Here is a 23,118-nt window from a genome sequence, read left to right as displayed (position 1 = left end):
ATGAATGAATGAAGTGACTTTATGTCAGTTTAAATCCTGACTTTGGCCCAGGGTAGGAGAGGACTTTAATATTCTTTGTCCCATGGACTGCGAATGACTAAATGTATTGCAGTATAATTTTTTATTTGTTTGTTTTGTTGTTTCTATTTTAGATTAAATCCAACAACATGTGCAGGCTTCATCCAAAAAGTTCTTCTGATTCTTGGATAAGGATTCATGCAGGTGAGCTGGAAGGTGAGAGGATAAGGAAGACTACTTTTTCTGCATTGGTTTTGACTTCTTGATGACCTTTCTGTGGATGAACCATAAAGATACAAACAGAAACAGATTAAAAAACCAGTGTGAGCAAGAGAATGAAGAAAGGAATCCCCAGGATTATATAAACAGCCTGGAAATCAACCACTTAGAGTGAAGCAGATCAGAAGGCTGGGAAATGAAGGTGGAATTGATAGATTATGTAAAGTGTCTGAATGTACTGGGAGACTTATACAACCAAGGGAAAATTTGGAGATAAACTGAGGTGAGTACATAAAAAAAAAAAAAAAAGAAAGAAAACAGGCAGATTGAAAAAGAGACTTAGTTCCAGGGATAGCAAAAAGTTTTGCAAGAAATAAAAATAACCAAAGTATACTCCGTAGCTCATGGCAGTGGTGTTGATAGTATAATAATGCTGATTAATGATCCAACCAAAATCACAACAGAGACACATTGGGAGGATGGGAGAGCGGAAGTGTGTGCAAGTGAGAGAGAGCCCAGTCCTCACTTTTCCTAGTGTGAATTCAATAGATAATGCCTAGCACTAAAAAATCAAGGAGCCAGAGCACCATGGTATTTAGACATATGGAGAACAAATACCAAAACAATCAGTTAAGAAAGTGGTAAGTGGGCTTCCCTGGTGGCGCAGTGGTTGAGAGTCCGCCTGCCAATGCACGGGACACGGGTTCGAGCCCTGGTCTGGGAAGATCCCACAGGCCGCGGAGCGGCTGGGCCCGTGAGCCACAGTTGCTGAGCCTGCGCGTCTGGAGCCTGTGCTCCGCAACGAGAGGCCGCGATGGTGAGAGGTCCGCGCACCGCGATGAAGAGTGGCCCCCGCGTGCCACAGCTGGAGAAAGCTCTCGCACAGAAACGAAGACCCAACACAGCCAAAAATAAATAAATAAAAATTTTAAAAAAAAAGATATCTTATAAAAAAAAAAAAAGAAAGTGGAAAGTGTTGCTGGGGAATGGGAAAGCGGGTCCGGAGGAGTGCAATTTTTTGTAGCAAGCTTTGTAGAACTATTAATTAGTTAATTTAATAAGCCTTATATTATGCTTTGCATTGGTTAATTCAATCAGTTAATTTAATGTGCCTTATATATTGCTTTGCATCACGCACTGTTCTAAGTGCTTTCTTTACAAATGTTAACCAATTTAATCCTCATAACAACCTTATGCTATACATAATATTATCATCCCCATTCTACAGATAAAAAAACTGAGATGCAGAGAAGTTAAATGATTGCTCAAGCTTACACAGCTAGTAGGTCATGGAGCTAGGATTAAAACCCAGGTGGTCTGGCCCCAGAGTTTCCTCTCTATTTGATTCTTAAAGGATGAATATGTATTACTTTAATTAAAATAAAAACAAAAATTAAAAAAGTGTGATTTTTAAGAGGCTTTATTCCTAACTTTGAATATAGACAGACAAAGTTCTAAAATGTAATAAGTTATTTTTTTCTATAAGCAATTAACTGGAACAGAATGCTAAACACACATTAGCTAACCATTAATTCCCTCATCAAGAATTTGCTGAATCCCGGGAATTCCCCGGTGGTCCGATGCTTAGGACTCCGCACTCTCACTGCCAGGGGCCCAGGTTCGATCCCTGGTCGGGGAACTAAGATCCCGTAAGCTGCATGACACAGCCAAAAAAAAAAAGAATTTGCTGAATCCCTACTATGTGCCAGTCACAGGAACAGGTGCAGGAGACTCAATGCTTAATGATAAAAGGCCCTTGGGAGACTTACAGTACAGAGAGAGAGACAGACAACTCCATGACTACAGTAGGACATATTCGGTGGAGTACAAAATAGGCAGTCACTAGGGCAGTCTGGGGAGATTTCCTGGAAGTGACAACATCTGAGTGGGCTTTAAGGGTCAGATAGGATCTAGCCAGATGAAAAAGTGGCCAAAGTATGTTCAAGGAAGAGGAAAGAGCAGTGAATACTTGTTAAAATGAACTGAATTGGTTGTTTCCTCTTCCATTCTAAATTCTAAAATGGATGTCAAAAACAGTAGTGTTAAAAGCCCCTCTTAACCTGGAGATTCCATAGCCTAAACCAATAGGGTGCAAACCATGCTGCTATACTCCAATATCAGTGGCTGTTTCTCTAATCAAAGGAAAAAATGAATTGATAAAACTTTCTTCATATTAAGCTTACCTCTTTTTAAATATTTATTTATCTATTATTTATTTATTTTGGCTGCGCCGGGTCTTAGTTGTGGCATGCGAACTTATTACTTGAGGCATGCAAACTTATTAGTTGCAGCATGCAAACCCTTAGTTGCGGCATGCATGTGGGATCTAGTGCCCCGACCAGGGATCAAACCCCAGCCCCCTGCACTGGGGGCGCGGAGTCTTACGCACTGGACCACCAGGGAAGTCCCAAGTTTACCTCTTAAGCCTTGTTAGGCTGTAGCCCAGGCCCTGGAGTCTGACTACTGGTTTCAAATCCTGGCTCCACTGCTTACCAAATGTGAGCACCTGAGCAAGAGTCACTAGGCTCTCTAAGCCTCAGTTGCCTCAGTTGTAAAATGAGGATAACAACATCCCATATCTCACAGAAGTGCTGTGAGAATTAAATAATACACGTATCATGCTTAGAAGAGAATAAGGACCTGGCAAACACAACTGTGTTGTGTGCTCAAGGTGATAAAAACAAATGAGTAAGTAAAAGTTATAATTAAAAGAAAAGTTAGTTGTGATTTCTTAACATATTATGTGTTATGTTATTTTAAGATAACTTGGCAGCTATCTAAAGATTCATATTTTATCTTAGTCAATAGTCCTTTATTACCAAAATAATTTGGTAATATTTTTATAGGTTTCTGCAAAGAGCACTATGACTTCTAGTTGTCCTGTCCCTGACAGATGGGAGAATCAAGGCTCTGAACTCAGGAAAATGCCGAGTAAGTCAGCATCTGATCCTTTACCCTTCAGTGCATGTGCACTTGAAGCTGGCTTCATCCTCTATTCTAGCGCAGAAACTATGTGAAACAACTGCTGGATGCTTTCTCAAAAATGCGTCTGCCCCAAACCTCCCAGTCCAGAATGTTCCAATGTAGTTCCTTGCACTTCTTTGGGCTCAGCAAGTTTTCATGGTATGGAAGGTCTGAGAGCTTTGAGGAGAAGTGCTGAACTCTGATCTTCTGTGTGTGTGTCAGGGAAAGCTTCCTGGAGGAGTCCATTATTTGCACTGACTTTGAAGAAGCAGGAGGAGCTAGCTGGGGAAGGAGGCCAGGGGTAGGAGGGGAAATTTTCCTGCAGAGGAAGAAGCTTGTGCCAAGCATGGCCTGGAGGTTGGAAGAACTTGGCCTCTTAATGCAGCTGCAGGGGCTCAGTGTGGCTTGAAAGGTGGTTGGGAGTGGTGGGTGAAGACAGAGGAGAGAGGGGAGGTGGGCAGGGCCACCTCATGAAGGCCTCGAGTCTAAGAGTTTGGATTTTATCCCTAGGATCCTTAGGGGTTGAGAAGAAACTGCAGGTTTTAAGCAAAGGAGTAGCCTGATGAGATATGGGTTTTTGAAAGAGACCCATGGGGAGCCTGGGCCTTAACTCAAGTGAGTCTTAGTTGCCTCCTTTGAAAAACAAGAAAAATAGGGGGACTTTCCTATTTTTGGTTAAGAATCTGCCTTCCAACGCAGGGAAGGCGGGTTCCACCCCTGGTCGGGGAACTAGGATCCCACATGCCACGGGGCAACTAAGCCCACATGCCGCAACTACTGACCCTGTGCGCCACAACTACAGAGCCCACGCGCTCTGGAGCCCACCTGCACAACTAGAGAGCCCACGCACTACAATGAAAGATCCCGCGTGCCGCAACTAAGACCCCACGCAGCCAAATATAAATAAATATTAAAAAAAAACCCAAGAAAAATAAAATTTACCTCACAGGACTGTTCTGAGACTTCAATAAGATAACCAATGGAATATGCCTATCACAGGGCCAGGGAAAGCTTCCCTTCAATTTCCCTTCCAGTGTTTGTAACAGGAGGAGCAGGTCTGCTCTTCCTCAGGCTCCTAAAAGTCTGGGGTCACCAGTATTTAATGATCTCTGAAAGAGGTGTCTAGGGGGACATTTTTGGACACAGGCTGTGCCCCATCTGAATGTGAAACTTTTAGACTTTGGAGGCTCTTCCCTATGAATAAGAACTTGTATATTTTCTGGAGCTTCGACATTTCAGTCCCCCATGATGGGTAAGCACAGGGTAAGGACTGCCCTAAGAGATGAGAACCCAGCTGGTCCAGGGCTCAGAAAACCAGGGAGTCTTTCTGGGCTAGGCCAGACCAGTGCTCTCAAGCAGGCTCGAAGGCTTCCTTGATTAAGGAATGTAAGAAGCTTATGAAAACAATAATATATTGCCTATTAATTATTGACAAGTTCTATGCCAGACTCTTTATATGGGTTAGCTCATTTACACATTAACAAACTTCCACATTTTTCATGGCCAAGGAAACAGGCCTGGAGAATTTAGGTAACTTAACTGAAAGTCACAGAGGGGGCAGGGCAAAGATTCAAAACCCCAGATCTTTTTAGAGTCAAAGCTCCTTCTACTGCTTCATCTTCTCCTGTGGGGGAAACTAAAAGGTAACTCCCTTACCTGGTTAATTTTTACCTGGGGTTCATCCAGAGTAGTCATCCCCACCCATAGATGGATCCACAATGGATCTATTATAGGAGAAGATATTGGAACTTCTATTTATATATTTTTATCTCATTCTTTTTAATTTCTATTTTCTGTATGTTTTATATTATAGTATACATATTATATTAGCATAGAACTATATATATTATTACTGAATAATTAATATATTATTAGGGGCTGAGTTCTCATAAATGTTTTACTAAGAAAGATACAGGATCAAGAAAGCTTGAGGACTACTGATCAAGTGGTATAGTCAGGGTTTCACGTAGAGGTAAATGTTTGCCGGAGACTTTGCAAATCCCGCAAAGTACATACATACTCCCTTCATGGAGACCACCATCTGCCATCAGGACTTTAAAAATCCAAATATGGCCACGTGGTTCCCTGTTTAATATCTTTCGTGGCTCCCCACGACTTAGAAAATAAAATCCCTTCATGATTTGTCCAGGAATCTTCTCCAGGCTCACCTCTCCTGGAGCCCCTCACACACTTTCTTGACCTCCTGCCACATTACTTCCTGCCTCTGAGCCTTTGCCTCTACTGCTCCATCTACTGAGAATGCCAACCCCTTGCCTCGTCCGCCTCCTCCTGCCTTACAAGCGCCTTATCTTTTCTAGACTCAGGTCAAGGGACACCACTTCTATAAAATGTGTCTGCATGGCTCCCAGGCCATTGCATTCTTTGTCTCCTTTGTCTAATAGCACTTCTGGAACTTATGGTATTTATTTGTTGATTTATCTGCCTTCTCTCTATCAGACTGTGAGCCCCTTGAGAATAGGGACTGTGTCTTATCTACTGTTATTTACCCAGGGTCTGCTGCAGGGAACTTTTGGAACCTCTCCAAATCTGGGCTTGTTGCTGTATAAAATGCACTGGATAATCTCTACCTCATATGACTGTTATGAAGGTTAAAATGAGGTCATGTTTGTATCGTGTTTACCTTAGTGCTTGGTACAGAGTGAACAGTTAGCTAATGGTAGCCATGATTATTATATTATAATTTAATATTGTTAGCACGACTAAAAGTAGTGACCTAAGCAAAAATCTCCCCACTCCTGCTTTTCACTCAGCCTAGGAAAAACTATAGTGGAATCTTTCCCCTATCCTGGGAATAGTTATTTCTATTTCTCAGTATTTGGCCACAATTTTCTTTTTCTCCTGTTGTTGTTCTACCTGGTAGCAGAAATATCAGAGATTTTGTAGGGGCTTCCTAGCTCCAGGGAAGAGAATTCATCAGGGCTTGATGGTGAGAAGGAAGAGTAGTTCAACTTCTGTTTCCATTCTCTTTCCCTCTCCTCCTTTTCCTTCCTGTGGGGGAAACAAAAAAGACATCAACAAAAATCGGCTCAAAAATTCAGTGCGATTTCTTCAAAGGTTTCAGTAGAATCTTGATAGGTACTGAAAGAAAAAGTTTACAAATCAATCAGTAACATTGGCAATAGCAAATAACTGAAGCAGAGTGCTGAATACACTGCAACGACTCCCTCATTTCATCTTCTAAGTATTGACTGAGGACCTGTTGGGTGCCAGGCCCTGCACTAGGCCCTGGGAAAAAAAGGTCATCTAGGGCAGTATTCCTGACCTTAAGGACAAGCCTCAATCTAGGGAGATGGACAAGCAAATCTATAACTAGAGTAGGCTACGTTCTGTGGCATGTGATCAGGAAAGCACAGGACAATACCCTGAGAAAGCAAGTCAGGGAAGACTTCCTGGAGGTGATGCCTGAACTGGGTTTTAAGGGTTAGTGAGGGGTTAGCTAGATTAAGAAGTAGTCAAAAGGGAAGGGGAGGCATGGACTGGGAGTTTGGGGTTAGCAAATGCAAACTATTATATAAAATGGGTAAACAACAAGGTCCTACTGTATAGCACAGGGAATTATATCCAATATCCTAAGATAAACCATAATGGAAAACAATATAAAAAAGAATGTATATTTATGTATAACTGAATCACTTTGCTGTACAACAAAAATTAACACAACATTGTAAATCAACTATACTTCAATTAAAAAAAAGAAGTAGTTGAAGGATAGTCAAGTCTGAGGGAATGACAATGATATTGGTGAATTAAAATAGTTGGCTTTTTGTATTTCTGACAATCTAATATGGATATCAGAAAGACTGCTAATGAGTGACCATTGAACTTATAGTATTCCATGTTTCAAACAGGTGGGCCTCAAGCTAAACTCCTAGTATAAAAAAAATGTGGTCTTTTTCTGGTTTGAAGGAAAATTTCGACTAGAAGGTTTAAGACAAAGTTTTCCTTGGCTAAATTTCTTAACTCATTAAGCTTTGGTTTCTTCATCTCTGAAATGGAGAGTATAACACCATCTATCTGTGATACAGATGGTTAGTTAACAACCCATCATCCACTCTCCCCTTTTACTTTAGCAATGGAGCCAGATTAAAAAAAAAAACCCAACACACATTTCCCAGGCTCCTTTGAAACTAACATCACCATGTGACTAATATCTGGCCTTTGAAATAAACTGGTAATGTTATATGGTATTTCCAGGGAGGTTATTAAAAAGGGAGAGGGTAATAGGAATTGACTACACATGGGCATGAGGGAACTTTCTGGGGTGATAAAAAAGTTCTAAAGCTAGATTGTAGTAATTGTTGCAAATCTCTGTAAATTTACTAAAAATCATTGAATTTTGTACCCTTAAAGTGGGCAAATCTTATGGGAAATTGTACCTCATTAATATTATAAATATTAATTATAATATTTATAATTATATTAGAATTATAAATAATAATTATTATTTTAATAAAAGAACATTTTAAATGTTTTTTAAACAATATTTTATTAAAAAGAAAGAAATTGCTGAAGCCATGTAGTCACATTCTAGCAATGAGACATAAGTGGAAATGTTGTTTGGGACTTCTGGAAGTGCTCCTTAAAAGAGAATGTGGTTATAGATTAAAAGTAAATGAATGGAGAAAAATATACCGTGCTAACACTGATCAAAAGAAAGCAAGAGTAGCTATACTAATTTCAGACAGAGCAGACTCCAAAGCAAGAAAAGTTATCAGGGATAAAGAAGGGCATTATATAATGATAAAGGGGTCAGTTCTCCAAAAAGACATAACAATTCTTAACGTGTATGATCCTAACAAAAGAGCATCAAACTACATAAGGCAAAAACTAATTGAATAGCAAGGACAAATAGATGACTCCACTATCACATTTAGAGACTTCAACACCCACTCTAATCAGAAATGGACAGATCCAGCAGGCAGAAAGTCAGCAATGACATAGTTGAACTCAACAATACCAACAATCAAATGGATGTAATTGACATCTGTAGACTACATCACCCCAAAACAGCAGAATACACATTCTCCACAAGCTCACATGTAACATTCCCCAAGACAGACCAAATTCTGGGCCAAAAAGTATACCTTAACAAATTTAAAAGAAATCACATTATGCCTGCTCTCAGACCAAAATGGAATCAAACTAGAAATCAGTAACAGAGATAGAGCTGGAAAAATTCCCAAATACTTGGAGATTAAACAACATACTACTAAATAACACGTGGGTCAAAGAAGAAATTTCAAGAGAAATTTAAAAATATTTTGAACTAAATGAAAATGAGAATACAACTTATCAAAACTTGTGGGACTTATGGAAATGCTCCTTAAAAGAGAATGTGGTTGCCGAGTGTGCTGAAAGCAGTGCTTAGAGGGAAATTTATAGCATTATATGCATATATTAGAAAAGAAGAAAGATCTGAAATCAATCATCTAAAGTTTCCACCTTAGGAAACCAGAAAAAGAACAAATTAAATTCAAAGTAAGCAAAAGAAAAGAAATAATAAAAATTAGAGCAGAAGTCAATGAAACTGAAAACAGGAAATCAGTAGAGAAAATCAACAAAACCAAAATCTGGTTCTTTGAAAATATCAATAAAATTGATAAGCCTCTAGCCTGGCTAACTAAGAAAACAAGAGAGAGGACACAAATTACTAATATCAGAATCATGAACATTAAAAAGATAATAAAGCAGTACTATAAACAACTGGTCCATGCAATGGACCAGTTCCTTTTTTTTTTCAGCCTCACTGTGTGGCTTGCAGGATCTTAGTTCCCCGTCCAGGGATCGAACACGGGCCCTGGCACTGAAAGCACTGAGTCCTAATCACTGGACTACCAGGGAATTCCTGGACCATTTCCTTGAAAGACACAATATGCCAATACTCACACAAGAAGATATAGACCATACGAATAGAGCTATATATATATTAAATAAATTGAATAAAAAATTAATAACCTTCAGAAACAGAAAGTACCAGGCTCAGATGGATTCACTGGTGAATTCTACCAAACATTTAAGGAAGAAATTATACCAATTATCTACAATCTCTTTCAGAGGATAGAAGCAGAGGGAATACTTCTTAACTCATCCTACTAGTCAAGAATTACCCTAATACCAAAACCAGACAAAGATGTTACAAGAAAAGAAAACTATAGACCAATATCTCTCATAACATAGATGCAAACATACTCAACAAAATATAAGCCAGTCAATCCAACAATGTATAAAAATAATTATACACTGTGACCAAGTGAAATTTGTCCCAGGTATGCAAGGCCAGTTCAGCATTTAAAAATAAATTAATATAATCTGACACATCAACAGGCTAAAGAAGAAAAATCACATGATCATATCAATAGATGCAGAAAAAGCACTTTAAAAATCCAATACCCATTCATGATAAAAACCCAGCAAACTAGGAATAGGGGGAACTATCGCAACTTGATAAAGAATATCTACAAAAATATGCAGCTAACATCATACTTAATGGTGAGAAACTTGAAGCTTTCCCACTAAGATCAGGAACAAGGCAAGGATGCCCCTCTCACCACTGATTTTCAACACTGTACTGGAAGTTCTAGCTAATGCAATAATACAATACAATACAGTAAAACGTATACAGATTGAGAAGGAAGAAATAAAACTGTCTTTGTTCACAGACAACATGATCATCTATGTAGAAAATCCAAAAGAACTGACAAAAAACTTCCTGGAACTAATAAGTGATTATGGCATACTTGCAGGATACAAAGTTAATATAAAAAAGTCAATCGTGGGAATTCCCTGGCGGTCCGTGCTTTCACTGTTGAAGGCCTGGGTTCAATCCCTGGTTGGGCAACTAAGATCCCAAAGCTGTGTGGTGTGGCACCCCAAAAAATAAAAATAAAATAAAAATTAAAAAGTCAATTTCTTTCCTATTGATATATATCAGCAATGAGCAAGTGGAATTTGAAATTAAAAATACAATACCATTTACATTAATACCCCAAAAATGAAACACTTAGGTATAAATCTAACAAAATATGTATAAGATCTGTATGAGGGAAATTACTAAAGCTCTGATGAAAGAAATCAATGAGAACTAAATAAGTGGAGAGATATTCCATGTTCATGGATAGAAAGACAATATTGTTAAGATGTCAGTTCTTCCCAACTCGATCTGTAGATTCAATGCAGTCCTAATCAAAATCCCATCAAGTTATTTTGTGGATATCGACAAACTGATTTGTGAAGTTTATATGGATAGGTAAAAGACCTAGCATAGACAACACAATATTGGAGGGGAAAAACAACACTGGTGAACTGACACTATCTGACTTTAAGAATTACTATAAAGCTACAGTAATCAAAACAGTGTGATATCAGTGAAAGGATAGACAAAGAGATCAATGGAACAGAATAGAGAGCCCAAAAAGAGACCCATATAAGTATAATCAACTGATCTTTGACAAAGGGGCAAAGGCAATACAATGGAGCAAAGACAGTCTTTTCAACAAAAGGTGCTGAAACAACTGGAAATCCATGTGCAAAAAAAAAAAAAAGAATCTAGACAGAGACCTTACATCTTTCATAACAATTAACTCAAAAATGGAGCATACACATTTTGAGCAAAACTCAAAAAAAAAAAAAAGAAAAACTATAAAACTCCTAGAAGGTAACATAGGAGAAAATCTAAATGACCTTGGGGTTGGTGATGACTTTTTAGATATAACACCAAAGGCTTGATGCATGAAAGAAAGAATTGATAAACTGGACCTTATTAAAATTAAAAACTTCTGGTCTGCAAAAGATAATGTGAAGAGAATGAGAAGACAAGCCATGAACTGGAAGGAAATATTTGTAAAAGACACACTTGATAAAAGATTGTTTTCCAAAATATACAAATAAGTCTTAAAACTCAACAGTAAGAAAACAAACAACTTGATTTAAAAATGGGCCAAAGGGAATTCCCTGGTAGTGCAGTGGTTAAGAATCCGCCTGCCAATGCAGGGGACACGGGTTCAATCCCTGGTCTGGGAAGATCCCACATGCCGCGGAGCAACTAAGCCTGTGCGCCACAACTGCTCAGGCTGCGCTCTGGAGCCCAAGAGCCACAACTACTGAGCCCATGTGCCACAACTACTGAGCCCACGTGCCGCAACTACTGAAGCCCGAGCGCCTATAGCCCATGCTCTGCAACAAGAGAAGCCACCACAATGAGAAGCCCCCAAAAGATCTTAACAGATACCTCACCAAGGAAGATATACAGATTGCAAATAAGCATATGAAAACATGCTCCACATCACGTCATCATGGAAACACAAATTAAAACAACAATGAGATACCACTACACACCTATTATGGCCAAGATCCAGAACACTGACAACACTAAATGTGGAGCAAGAGGAACTCTCATTCATTGCTGGTGGGAATGCAAAATGGTACATCCACTTTAGAAGACAGTTTGATAGTTTCTTACAAAACTAAACACACTCTTACCAAAGGATCCAACAATCACACTCATTAGTATCTACCCAAAGAGTTGAAAACTTACATCCACACAAAACCCTGCACACGGATATTTATAGCAGCTTTATTCATACTTGCCAAAATTTGGAAGCAACCAAGACATCCTTCAGTAGGTGAACAGATAAACTATGGTACCTCCAGATAATGTAATATTATTTAGTCCTAAAAAGAAATGGGCTACCAAGCTATGAAAAGACATGGAGGAACCTAAAATGCATATTACCAAGTGAAAGAAGCCAATCTGAAAAGGCTATATTCTGTATGATTCCATCTATATGATATTCTGGAAAAGGCAAAACTATGGAGACAATAAACAGATCAGTGGTTGTCAGGGGTTTGATGGAGGGAGGGATGAAGAAGAGTAGCACAGAGGATTTTTAGGGCAGTGAAAATACTCTGTATGATACTATAATGGTAGACACATGTCATACATTTGTCTTAACTCATAGGATGTATAACACCAAGGGTGAACTCCAATGTAAACTATGGACTTTGAATGATTATAATGTGTCACTGTGTGTTCATCAGTTGTAACAAATATACCACTCTGGTGGGGAAAGTCCGTAATGGGGGTGGCTCTGCGTGTGGTGGGGCAAGAGTGCATGGGAAACATCTGTACCTTACTCTTAATTTTCCTGTGAACCTAAAACTCCTCTAAAAATATATTTAAAGAAAGAGAGAGAGAGGGACAGAGAGACAGAGATTGAGAATGACGTTAGCCCTCTTCTTCCCGTCCTTCTTATAGTTTCTGGTCTGGAAAACAGACAGGTTGCCTGGAACTCCAGCAGCCGTCTTGGTGGACCATGGAAGTCCCAGAGGAAGGATACCAAGGGCTAGGATGGTGGAGCCTGGCTCCCTGAAACACTGTATCAGGCTATATCATCTACCTTCAGACTTCTTTTATATGTGAGAATCAACCTTTGGGCCACTGTTATTTTTAATTTTTCTGTTATATATGACTAAATAAAATCCTAATTTATATATTACATCAAAGAATTGTTCTGAGAGTCAAAATGAAAATTGGAAGTTTTTCTTGTGCTTTTGTTTTGCTTTCTGGGAAACTTAAAATAAAGAGGCTACAGTCTTGGGCATAGTAGATTAGTAGAAAGCAAAAATAGTTAAGCGGAAGTTGGCTCTACTAAATGCAGGATCTTTACCCCCCTTTCCTTTCCTCTGTTTCCAGAATGCCATTAGCCAGGCATATGTCCCACAGGCAAATGACTGGAGGATTCTTCTCCTAAGAAACTGAATGGCTTCTGAGAAAAGAGCACAGATGCTGATATTTGAGAGTCTCTCAAATGAGAAAGCTGGCTTGCTTCCTGATCATGAAAAAAAAGAGAGCCAACCAACTGAGAAGCCATGACCACTGATACCAACTTCCACTGTCAGCTAAGACAGCCCAGGGGACTTCCCTGGTAGTCCAATGGCTAAGACTCTGCGCTCCCAGTGCAGGGGGCCGAGGTTCCATCCCTGGTCAGGGAACTAGATCGCACATGCTGCAACTAAGAGTGAACCTAAAACTAAGAGTTCTCATGCCACAATTAAAGATCCCGCATGCCGCAACTAAAAAAAAAAAAAGATTGCTGCGTGCCACAACTAAGACCCAGCACAGCCAAATAAATAAATTAATAAATATTTTTTAAAAAAAGAAAAAGACAGCCCAGGATTATCAATAATTTAAGGAAAACCTCAAACATGAGAGTTCAAAACAAGAAAACAATCAAAAAATGTAAAAAGGTACCCAAGAAAAGGAACCCACAGAAATAATATGGGGGTCAGAAACTTTAAAAATAAAGATTAATGTTCTCAGTAATAGATGAAAATATTGCACGCATGAAAAAGAATAGGATGCTATGAGAAAGGAACAACCAAAATATAAGAAAGACCTCACTCTAGGAAATTAATACTACAGTAGAATTTTAAAAATTAAAAGAAGTCATTGGAAGATAAAATGTAGAGACTCTTCTCAAAAGTAGGACAGAAATTCATACAGATGCCAAGAGGAGAATAAAAATAAGAAAATTAGAGAATCAGTCCAGGAGGTATAACAACTGAGTATAACAGCTCCAGAAAAACAGAGCTAAGAAAATAAAGAGAAGAAAATTACCAAAGAAATAATAAAAGAAAAATTTTCAGAATTGAAGGACACTACTCTCCAGTTTGAGAAGGCTTCCCAATCCCAATGAAACATATTAAGAAAAAGAGTCATACCAAGGCACATGATTGTGAAACATCAGAATAATAGGGAGAAAGACAATATCCTAAAAACTTCCACGGGGGTTGGGGGTGGGGAGAGTGGAGGTGACATACAAGACCATAGTTATCCGAACGGCATCAAATTTTTCAACAGCAAAACTAGAAGGTAGAAAAAAAAATGTTTTCAAAATTCTGTGGAATATTGACTTTGAACTTAGAATTTTATCCCCAGCAAAACATTTGTCAAATATTAATCAAGAGCAAAGTCATTTTGGACATGTAAAGACTAAAAAAACTTTCTATGTACCTTTCCCTTGAGAGTTACTAGAAGATGTGCTCCAGCAAAATAAGTAAGTAAACAAGAAAGAGAAAGACATGTGACCTGGGAGACTCCAACAAAGTGAAGTTGACCAAGGGAAGCCCTAGGATAATGGTGAAAAAAAGCCCCAAAATGATAACTGAGAGCGGACCTTGAGCACACCAGTCCAGACTGGAGGAGGATGAGGGCCTGAGAAGGAGAACTCCAAGATTAAAAAAATGAAGAAGAAATTATCAGAATATATTCTCACTTTCAGGATCTTCTGCCACAACTTTTTCTTAACCTTAGGAGTCTACATCTGCTTGCAATGGAGAGGAAAAGGACAAGCAGCTAACTGCATCTGTCCTGGTTATGATCACGTTACCTAACAGAATATATTAATACGATATACATAGAATATATATGATACATTTGAGAATATGGAAAATGATGCTGCTTGGTTTTTAATAGCTTTTAACAATCTGTAAAACCTTATCAACAGATAACGTCTAAAAGGAAATCAAGAAATGCATATGCAAGCATGTTATTTAGAATAATGGATGTAAATTCCAGAATTGAAAATTATAATTTCTGTAGACTCTTGGATGCCTATGCACTACAGGACGGTGGAATTCAGAAGGTGGCATGTGAGACCCTCTGATGCCCCTCATTGTCTCAACTCTCCCTCACTCTCTAATCAGTGAGACCCAATTGCAGTCTGGTAACTTTTAGCTCTGCAAATTGGCTTGAACATCTCCCTGCCTAGAGCTCCAGCCCATTCTTCCCCTCCCCCCTTGCCTAGCAAACATAAAGAACTGACTGCTCCCTACTCTGTTCTCTGTTGAAGTCCTCTCTTAGGACCTATGCAATTTGTTGCATGTTATCTATTTACATATCTTTTTCCTTCTTCTATACTATGAGCCCTTGAGGGCAAGAACTTTTATTTATTTCTTTGCATCCTTAGTGCCTGGCGTAGTAGGTCTTCAGTCAATGTTTACTTGGCTTCTCTGTGCCTCAGTTTTCTATTCAGTAAAATGGGTGTTATGCTATCTAATAGGGTTTTGTTGAGATACAAATAAACTGGGCATGTTGTTTTTGTCTGATGGCATCTCACCCATTCTACCCCATGTCACTGACTTTGCCTTGTCCTCTCAGGCCGCAGGGACGGTCAGGTCTGGCTAGTAATAGCACTGCTTCTTCCTGAACACAGTGTTGGTTCAGAAAGGATGTGTGGATCCATGAACCAAGCAGAGCCATTGAAACTGAGAAGGACCCTGTGGGGCTCCTGGGCACAAAAGCCTTTTTGTCCCCTTTTTCTTGTAGGCAAGACTCTAGCCTCCATGACCTTCCCTGAGTTCCAAAGGGCAGAAGAGCAGCCAAGAAACCACCTGAGGCAAGATTAAAGGGACCAGAGAAGCTCATCAAGATTAGGAGATCCGAGCTGAGATTAAGGGAGTGAAGGCCCTGCACACACCCTAATCTTTCTTGTCAGCAATCCTGCCCTTGAACTATTGCTATAAAACTCCTCATCAAATCCTCCCTGGTTGGGACACACAGTTTCGAGGGCAGGAGCCCTCTGTGTCCTCCTTTGCCTGACAAAGCAATAAATCTATTATTTTCTACTTTACCCAAAATTCTGTCTCAGAGATTCAATTCGGCACCAGTGTACAGAGGCTTTGTCACCTCTGTCACCATCAGAGACTTTTATTGAGGCTTGGTTTATGGAGGCTGGGAGAGGGTGTCTCTCTTCCTTTTAGGTCATGCACTTATAAGGACATACGGTTGGGGCAGTTCTTGGCCCTCTTTCTTTCTTTGAGGGCAGGGGCAGCTTGAAAAGCAAGCCAGCACACAGAGGCAAAGAGGGTCAAGAAAGAAAGGGAGAGAATCTGAAAATATCATTGAGCCCTTAGGTCCATCGCGCCTGCAGCCAGCCTGAATGTGGCCTTCCCAGTTACTGAAGCCACGAGATTTTCCTTCCACTCAAGCTGGTTTGAGCTGGTTTCCTGGCACTTGCAACCTATGAGCTCTGACTCATAATACACTTTGTAAAGTACGAATGCTTGGCATAGAGGAAGTACATTGGTAGCTCTTACTACTACCATTAATAATAATAAAAATAAAGTGAGAGTTGAGTTACTAACACATAAAAGTGAGTGGACTTTTATGTATACTTTTCCACATATTAATAATTCCTAAAGTGTTCACATTTCTACTTTTCCCACGGTATTCGTTCAAACAAACCTCAAAAGAAACGCAATCTCCCCCTGATGGCTTCTTCTAGATTTCTTTTCAGGGGAGTCCTCAATGAAGGTTGAAGGCTGGATGAACATGTGGTTCGCCTGTTTTTTGTCTTTTGCTCTTTGATCAATACTCTTCACCTCCCTGTGGGGAAAATCACAAAGACACATGGAAAAAGACTAAAGAGTCAGCATTATCGTTTCACTCTATTTTCACATGAAAAGAGAGGCAAATATTTACCAATTCATTCATTACATCTGTCAAGAGCAACTGACTGAAGCAGAAAGCTGGCTGCACAGCAGCAACTCAGTCACTGAGCCCCTGCTATGTGCTGGGAGTCATACAGCCCTGGGGGACATAGAGGAATAAGATGTGGGCCCTGACTCAATGGATCATACTCAAATTAGGAAGACAGGCGAGGAAAACCAACGGTCTGAGAGAAAGCTGAAGCATGAGCTTGAGGGCAGGCTGAATTCAATTTGGGGCTCTGCCATTTGCTGTGTGTGCTTGGGCAAGTTACTTAACCTCTCCTTGCCAGTGTACTCATCTCAACATGGTAATGTAATAGAACCTACGGTAGTGGTGAGGATTAATTGAGTTACCATAGGTCAAGCGATTAGCACAGTGCCTGGTACATAGGAAGTGCCCAATTAATGTTGCTTGCCGCTGCTGCTGTTATTATAGGAGAAGGTTTTCAGTGGAGCATGTTCAGGTACGTTTGGGGTACACAACGGAAATGCTGAACTGCAAGATATACCAGCTGATCTGTGAAGTGTGAGTGGACCTCCCCTCGATGAAGAAGCAGGTTATGGACATTCAAGGCAGCCAAAATAGCAATAAATATACATTCAAGTGAATTAAGATGCTGTCATATACTTCTCTGCTGCTGCAGAATAGATGTAGAAAGACTGGTGTTAAGAATCTAGTGTTGAACTTGGCCTAAACCAGTGGTTATTCCAACAATGAGGGTCTTTCCCCAAGTCAAAGGAAAAAATTGTGTTGACACAGAATTCTCATTTTTGGCATCTTCTGCCACAACTTTTTCTTAACCTTTTGGAGCCTGCTTCTGCTTGCAGTGGAGAGACAAAGAACAAGCAGCGAACTGCATTTGTCCTTGCTATGATGACATTTTTCTAACAGGAAAACTTGGTCATAATTCCTTGATAATATTTTCTATATTGTCATTTCTTGATTTGTTGAAGCCTAGACATGTCTTAGGCTCCTATTTTCCACTAGTAGAAGCATCTTTAGCTTGTATGAGAGAATCATATGTTGAAACATTTCATAAAACTCTACAAAGGGCATTTTGAATTGCGGGTGCTTTGCCCCCATACAAGTTTAAGGATCAGGGCTCTGGACTCACAAGGAAACTAAGTTCTGCAGCAGCAACTGACCCCACTCCTTCATTGTACAGCTCCATCTGCATGTGCCAGCTAAGCTCTTCCTCCACCTAGAGCAGAGACCCCAGCGAAACAGCTGCTGGATCGCCTTTTCTAAGGGAGACCGCTCTAGGCCTCCCCAGTGGCAAACTTTCCAACTCCAAGACCCAGTGCTGTTTTGGCCCCTGCACTCTTCATGGTGTGGGGGTCACACATATTACCTCTAATAGCCATCATTTGCTGAGCACTTCCTGTGAACCAGGCACTAAGCTAGACATCTCCTTTAACCTACACAACTACTCTGTGAGTAGTGTCCCTGTTTTGTAGATGAGGTATCCAAGCCTCACATGGGCTAAATGATGGACCTAAATCATATTGAGGGTGAAACAGAGCTGTTCCTACAGCTTTGGTCTGTCCAATGTCAATGGCAGTGCTCCCAGCTGATACGCTACGTTAGGGGAACAAGTGGTAATTGATGTCCCAAAAGAGTCCTAGCCCACCTACAAGTATCAATACTATTCCACATGGGCATTTGTCACCTTTTGATCCTGTTATGGCCACCATTAAAAAAAAAAAAGATAGTGTTCAAAAATTTGAACATATATAAAAGTAAAGAAAATTGTATAATTAACATCATTTACCCATTATCTTGCTTCATTAGTTATCAATCTGAAGTCAGTCTTGATTCATCTGTTACTTCCTTTGCCTCGCACCCCAAATGGGTTATTTTAAGGCAAATCCCAGACACCATGTCATGTCATCCATAAACACTTCATTATGTATCTCTTTAAGACATGATTCTTAAAACATAACTACAAAACTATTATAATGTCTTTAAAAGAGGGAATATACCAATAAAAGGAATTTCTTAATATCATCTAAAACCAAGTCAGTGTTCAAATTTCCCCAGTTATTTCATAATTGAGATAATTATCTCAGGCGGTTGATTTAAGTCAGGATCCAAACAATGTTTTGATTAATATATCTCTCCAGTATCTTCTAAACAATAACAGCACCTCCTCCCTCTTTTATTTTCCTTGCCTTTTATGTACTGAAGAAACCAGGTTATTTGTCCTACAGAATTTCCCATTCTGGATTCGCCGATTGCATCCCTGGAGTGCTTGACAAGGTCCTCTGAGCTCTGTATGTCCTTTAAATTGGTGGATGTAGATGGTCACCATTTTTTAAAAGTTTCTTGAAGTATGACATACATACCAAAGCGTGCACAAACTCTAAATGTGCACCTCAAGGAGATTTCATATACTGAGCACATCCATGTAACCAGCTCCCAGATCAAGAAACAGAACATTGCCAGCCCCCTAGACGCCCCCTCATACCCCTGCTCAGTCATACCCTACTTTCCCAAGGGTAGCCCTGCCCTGATGTCTAACAACACGGATGTATTTTAAGGCCACCATTTTTTTCTAGAGACAAAACTTTGAGAATCACTTTATTAATAGAAGCCATGCTGAGTTTCTTGATAATACCTTATCTAACAAAAAGTGGATGTATTTGGCAATGTAATTGCTAACACATAATTACAAAGTTTCTCCTGACTTAAAAAATCTTTACTATAATTCACCTGATAAGGATGTCATTATTAAAAAAGGATTTCCTTATATATTTCTGAAATAAATATTCTGTAGGCTTAATCTGTTTTTTTTTTTTTTTTTGGCCACGCCACGTGGCTTGAGGGATCTTAGTTCCCCAACCAGGAATGGAACCCGGGCCCTTGGCAGTGAAAGAGGAGTCCTAACCACTGGACCACCAGGGAATTCCCTCTGTAGGCTTAATCTTGAATATTCTATATGAATTTAATGTTAACCCTAAACTATTTTTGCCTTGTTAATGCCACAGCTGGGTGTGGCTATGGGGCTAAGTTCTGGCCAATGGAATGAAAATGGAAGGTGTATTTGTGACTTCCAGGAGGAAGTCCATCTTCCTTCCTACTGGCTGAAATATGGACCTGATGGCTGGAGCTTGAGCAGCCATATTGGAACATGAGGCTGAGGATTATGGAGCAATAAGATAAAAGGAGCTTGGATCCCTTACACTGTGAACTGCCATATTTACTGGACTCCTTTTAAATGAGAGAAATAGATTTGTATCTTGTTTTAGCCACTATTTTGTGCTCTTCTGTCACTTGAAGCCAAACCTAATTCTAACTTATACAATCATTTACTGTGGGCTTGGTTATGAAAAGGCTTTACATGCCTTATTTTATTTGATCAATATGACCCTACAAAGTAGGAAATACTATCTTCATTAAATCAGCAAAGAAACTGAAGCTAAATGACCTATGTGACAGATCAAATATCATAGAGCTAGTAAGTGAAAAAGCCTATATTCCGGCTGTAGCCTCTGCCATTCATGGGTCCCACCCTCAAGAATTGTTACAACTATTGGAAGAGACAGACATTACAAAACAATGTTTTGTAAACAAAATAAAATGCCTGGTGCATAGAAGGTGCTGAAAATATTTGCTGGGACAATGAACTACAGAACAAACAGCATAATGAACTACAGTAACACAGGCAGAAGCAAAGAGCCCTAAACAGCAATTCCTGTGCCCTCTCCCTTAACCCACCATGACCTTCTCCTCCCTCACCTGCACCTCCAATCTCTCCCTCTTCATATAGGCTTGAGTCTTCCACCTTATTTTTAAATAGCCCTGTTACCATCCAATCTTGCCTTTTGATTCAGAATTTTGTTCCTCTGCCTCCTAGTTATTCCCCCCTCCCACCCCCACATGGGGACTCATACCTTCCCCTTAATGTCCCACGTTCTAGTGTCTGACTGCTCTCTCTACCAAAGCACCAAACCTGTCTCAGCCCCAAGTTTCTGTGTGTCTGGCACTCACACTGCTGATCACTACTTCCCCTTCTTCTCTCAGCTTCATTCTCTGTTGGTCTGCCTTTATATATAAGCTCTCCTCCTTCCTTCTGGTCATTCCTTCTCCCTCTACCCCATACTCTATCCTCTCCCACATATGCAGTTGCCCTCTAAGGTTCTGTCCTTTGACCTCAGCTTCCACATCTGTAAAATAAGGATAAACAACTGTGCCTATTTATACACACCATTTTATAACGTGATTTGGGGGCCATTAATATGTTGTGACCATCTTTCCTTGTAAAATAGAAATAGATCAACATCATCATTTTTTTGTCTGCAGAGTATGCATGTTTGATAGTTTATTTAACCAATCTTTTGATGAAAGTTTAGGCTGAACTGCATTTCTGTGCTGGTGCTTAACAAGTGTGTGTATGTGTTGTTTGTCTGTGTCCCAGCACATTTTAGAAATAACTTCATTGTATCACTTTGCATAACAAAGTATTTATCTATGAGTTCATATTTTTCTTTCTCTCATATTATGGCAGATATAGATGGCTGTCTAGCCAATAGCAATTCCCCCCTTTCTCCCCTGCAAACTGAATCCAGTTTTGTTTTGGATAACAAAGTGACCAGTTCTGGTCTAATCCAGTCATGAAAATCTCCTTCTCCTTTGTCAGATACTTCTCAAGCTTCTCTTGCAAGCTTCTCTTTCACAGTGGCCACATGAAAGAGTTATGGGGGCAGGCAGAGAAGACATGAGAGACAAAGAGTGAAAAAAGAATGTGAGCTCCTTTTTACCAAAAAAACCCCCAGCTAATAAAAGCAGGAGGAATAGTAGATGTAGAAGATCACTATTTTGCAACCCCAAACGTAACAACTGATTCAGGCAAAGACCGTGGATGGACGCTAAAACCACTGGATGAAGGTTGTTGGGAAAGCATATTCACAGTCTCAAAGAGTCGCACCATTCATTACTGACTACTTAGAAAGGCAAAAATGTACGCTTACAACGGAGAGCTCTGGCAGAGACCACCTTAAACAAGCAGTGGGGCAACCCGACATTAAGTTTCTCCTAATGAGGTATAACATGAATTTACAAGGTCTCTGTGAAGTATTCTTGGCAAAAAGACTTAACCTGAATCTAATCAATCCTCTAGTATAGATCCAATGTCCATCTTATAGGAAATATGAGATCAATTGGAACAAGTTAAATGATACCCTGAAGAAATAATCAGAAAAATCCAGAACGTGGCTTGAGCTTTTCCAGAAAGTCCATGTCATAAAAAATAATAATAATAATAATAACAAAGCTGGGGGCCAGGGCACTATCATAGACTAAAAGACACCAAAGAGAGAACGTCAAAATACAATACCTGATCCTTGACTGGATCCTGGAGCAGCAAGTAAAACCAAAAATGGTACTTTGGGCACAATTGGGGAAATTTTTATTTGACCTAATTATTAGAGAGAGAAGGAAAATGTGGCAAAGTGTGAATAATTGGTAAACGCAGTGAGGGCATAATGGTGTCCGTGGCACTGTCCTTTAAACTTTCCTGAAAGGTCTGAAAAATTTCTAAATAGAATAAAAATATTGAAGAGGGAGAAGGCACAGGAAAATGTTCATAATATGCTGCTAATGGGGGGGAAAGTCTAAAAATAGTCTGACAGCGCGATTACTACTTTTGTTTAGAGATCCAGATACATGTGTCCAGGAAAAAAGATTGGAAGAATTTATAGAAAAATGTTGGCCATGTGTACCTGTAGGTGTTTTTCCAGGTTCTTTGTTTGTTTTCATTGAGCATAAATGTTTTTGTAGTTAGGAAAAAATAACTTTAAAAAAATATCCGGCCTCTGTTATCGTGGAGTTTACATTCTGACCACAAGAAAGCTGAATGCGCTTCACAGGTCATTATGGGGCTGGACCCCAGTTACAAATTAGTGTGACGTGTTGCGATAGACAAATGCTGAAACCACGCCTCTTCCCCTGAAGGCCCCTTAAATACCTGAGGAAGTTGTTGTGCAGCTCTTTCAGGTACGCACTGAAATGATTCCACTCGCTCCAGTGAAGCCGGTTCAGCTGGTGGAGGTCGTCCCTCCGCTTCTTCATGTTGCTCAGGGTCAGGCTGATGACCTCAACGTATGTCAGGGCGGACTCAGTGACTTTCATGTCGAGGAAAATCCCACACTGTCAGTTGGTATTGACTCAGCATTATTATTAGTGGGGTGTGTCCAGTACATGCGGAGGAGGTGGGTGTGACAGCAGGGTGGGGAAACCGACCTGTTTCTGGAAATCTGAGCAGGAAACCACTCCATGGCCTGCTTGGGAAAGAGAGAAGCTATCCTCTCCATGGCTAGGCCATTCCCCATCTTTTTTTTTTTTTTTTTTTTTTTTTTAAATTATTTATTTATTTATTTATGGCTGTGTTGGGTCTTCGTTTCTGTGCG

General features: G+C 39.8%; 1 protein-coding gene across 1 annotated transcript in view; it reads right to left on the bottom strand.

Annotated features, from left to right (window-relative positions):
* Positions 1 to 6,071: 6,071 nt before the first annotated feature.
* FAM227A (family with sequence similarity 227 member A) overlaps positions 6,072 to 23,118 on the bottom strand; it is an 88,969-nt gene continuing 71,922 nt past the window's right edge. The window contains 4 exon segments of the mRNA XM_057556551.1: positions 6,072 to 6,210; positions 16,404 to 16,477; positions 16,480 to 16,606; positions 22,677 to 22,829. Coding sequence (XP_057412534.1) covers positions 6,072 to 6,210; positions 16,404 to 16,477; positions 16,480 to 16,606; positions 22,677 to 22,829 — 493 coding nt within the window.

The sequence above is a fragment of the Balaenoptera acutorostrata genome, chromosome 11, assembly GCF_949987535.1.
Source record: "Balaenoptera acutorostrata chromosome 11, mBalAcu1.1, whole genome shotgun sequence".
In the NCBI taxonomy this organism is placed as follows: domain Eukaryota; kingdom Metazoa; phylum Chordata; class Mammalia; order Artiodactyla; family Balaenopteridae; genus Balaenoptera; species Balaenoptera acutorostrata.
The sequence above is the reverse complement of the archived record's forward strand: the minus strand, read 5'-3'. Positions and strand labels throughout refer to the sequence as shown.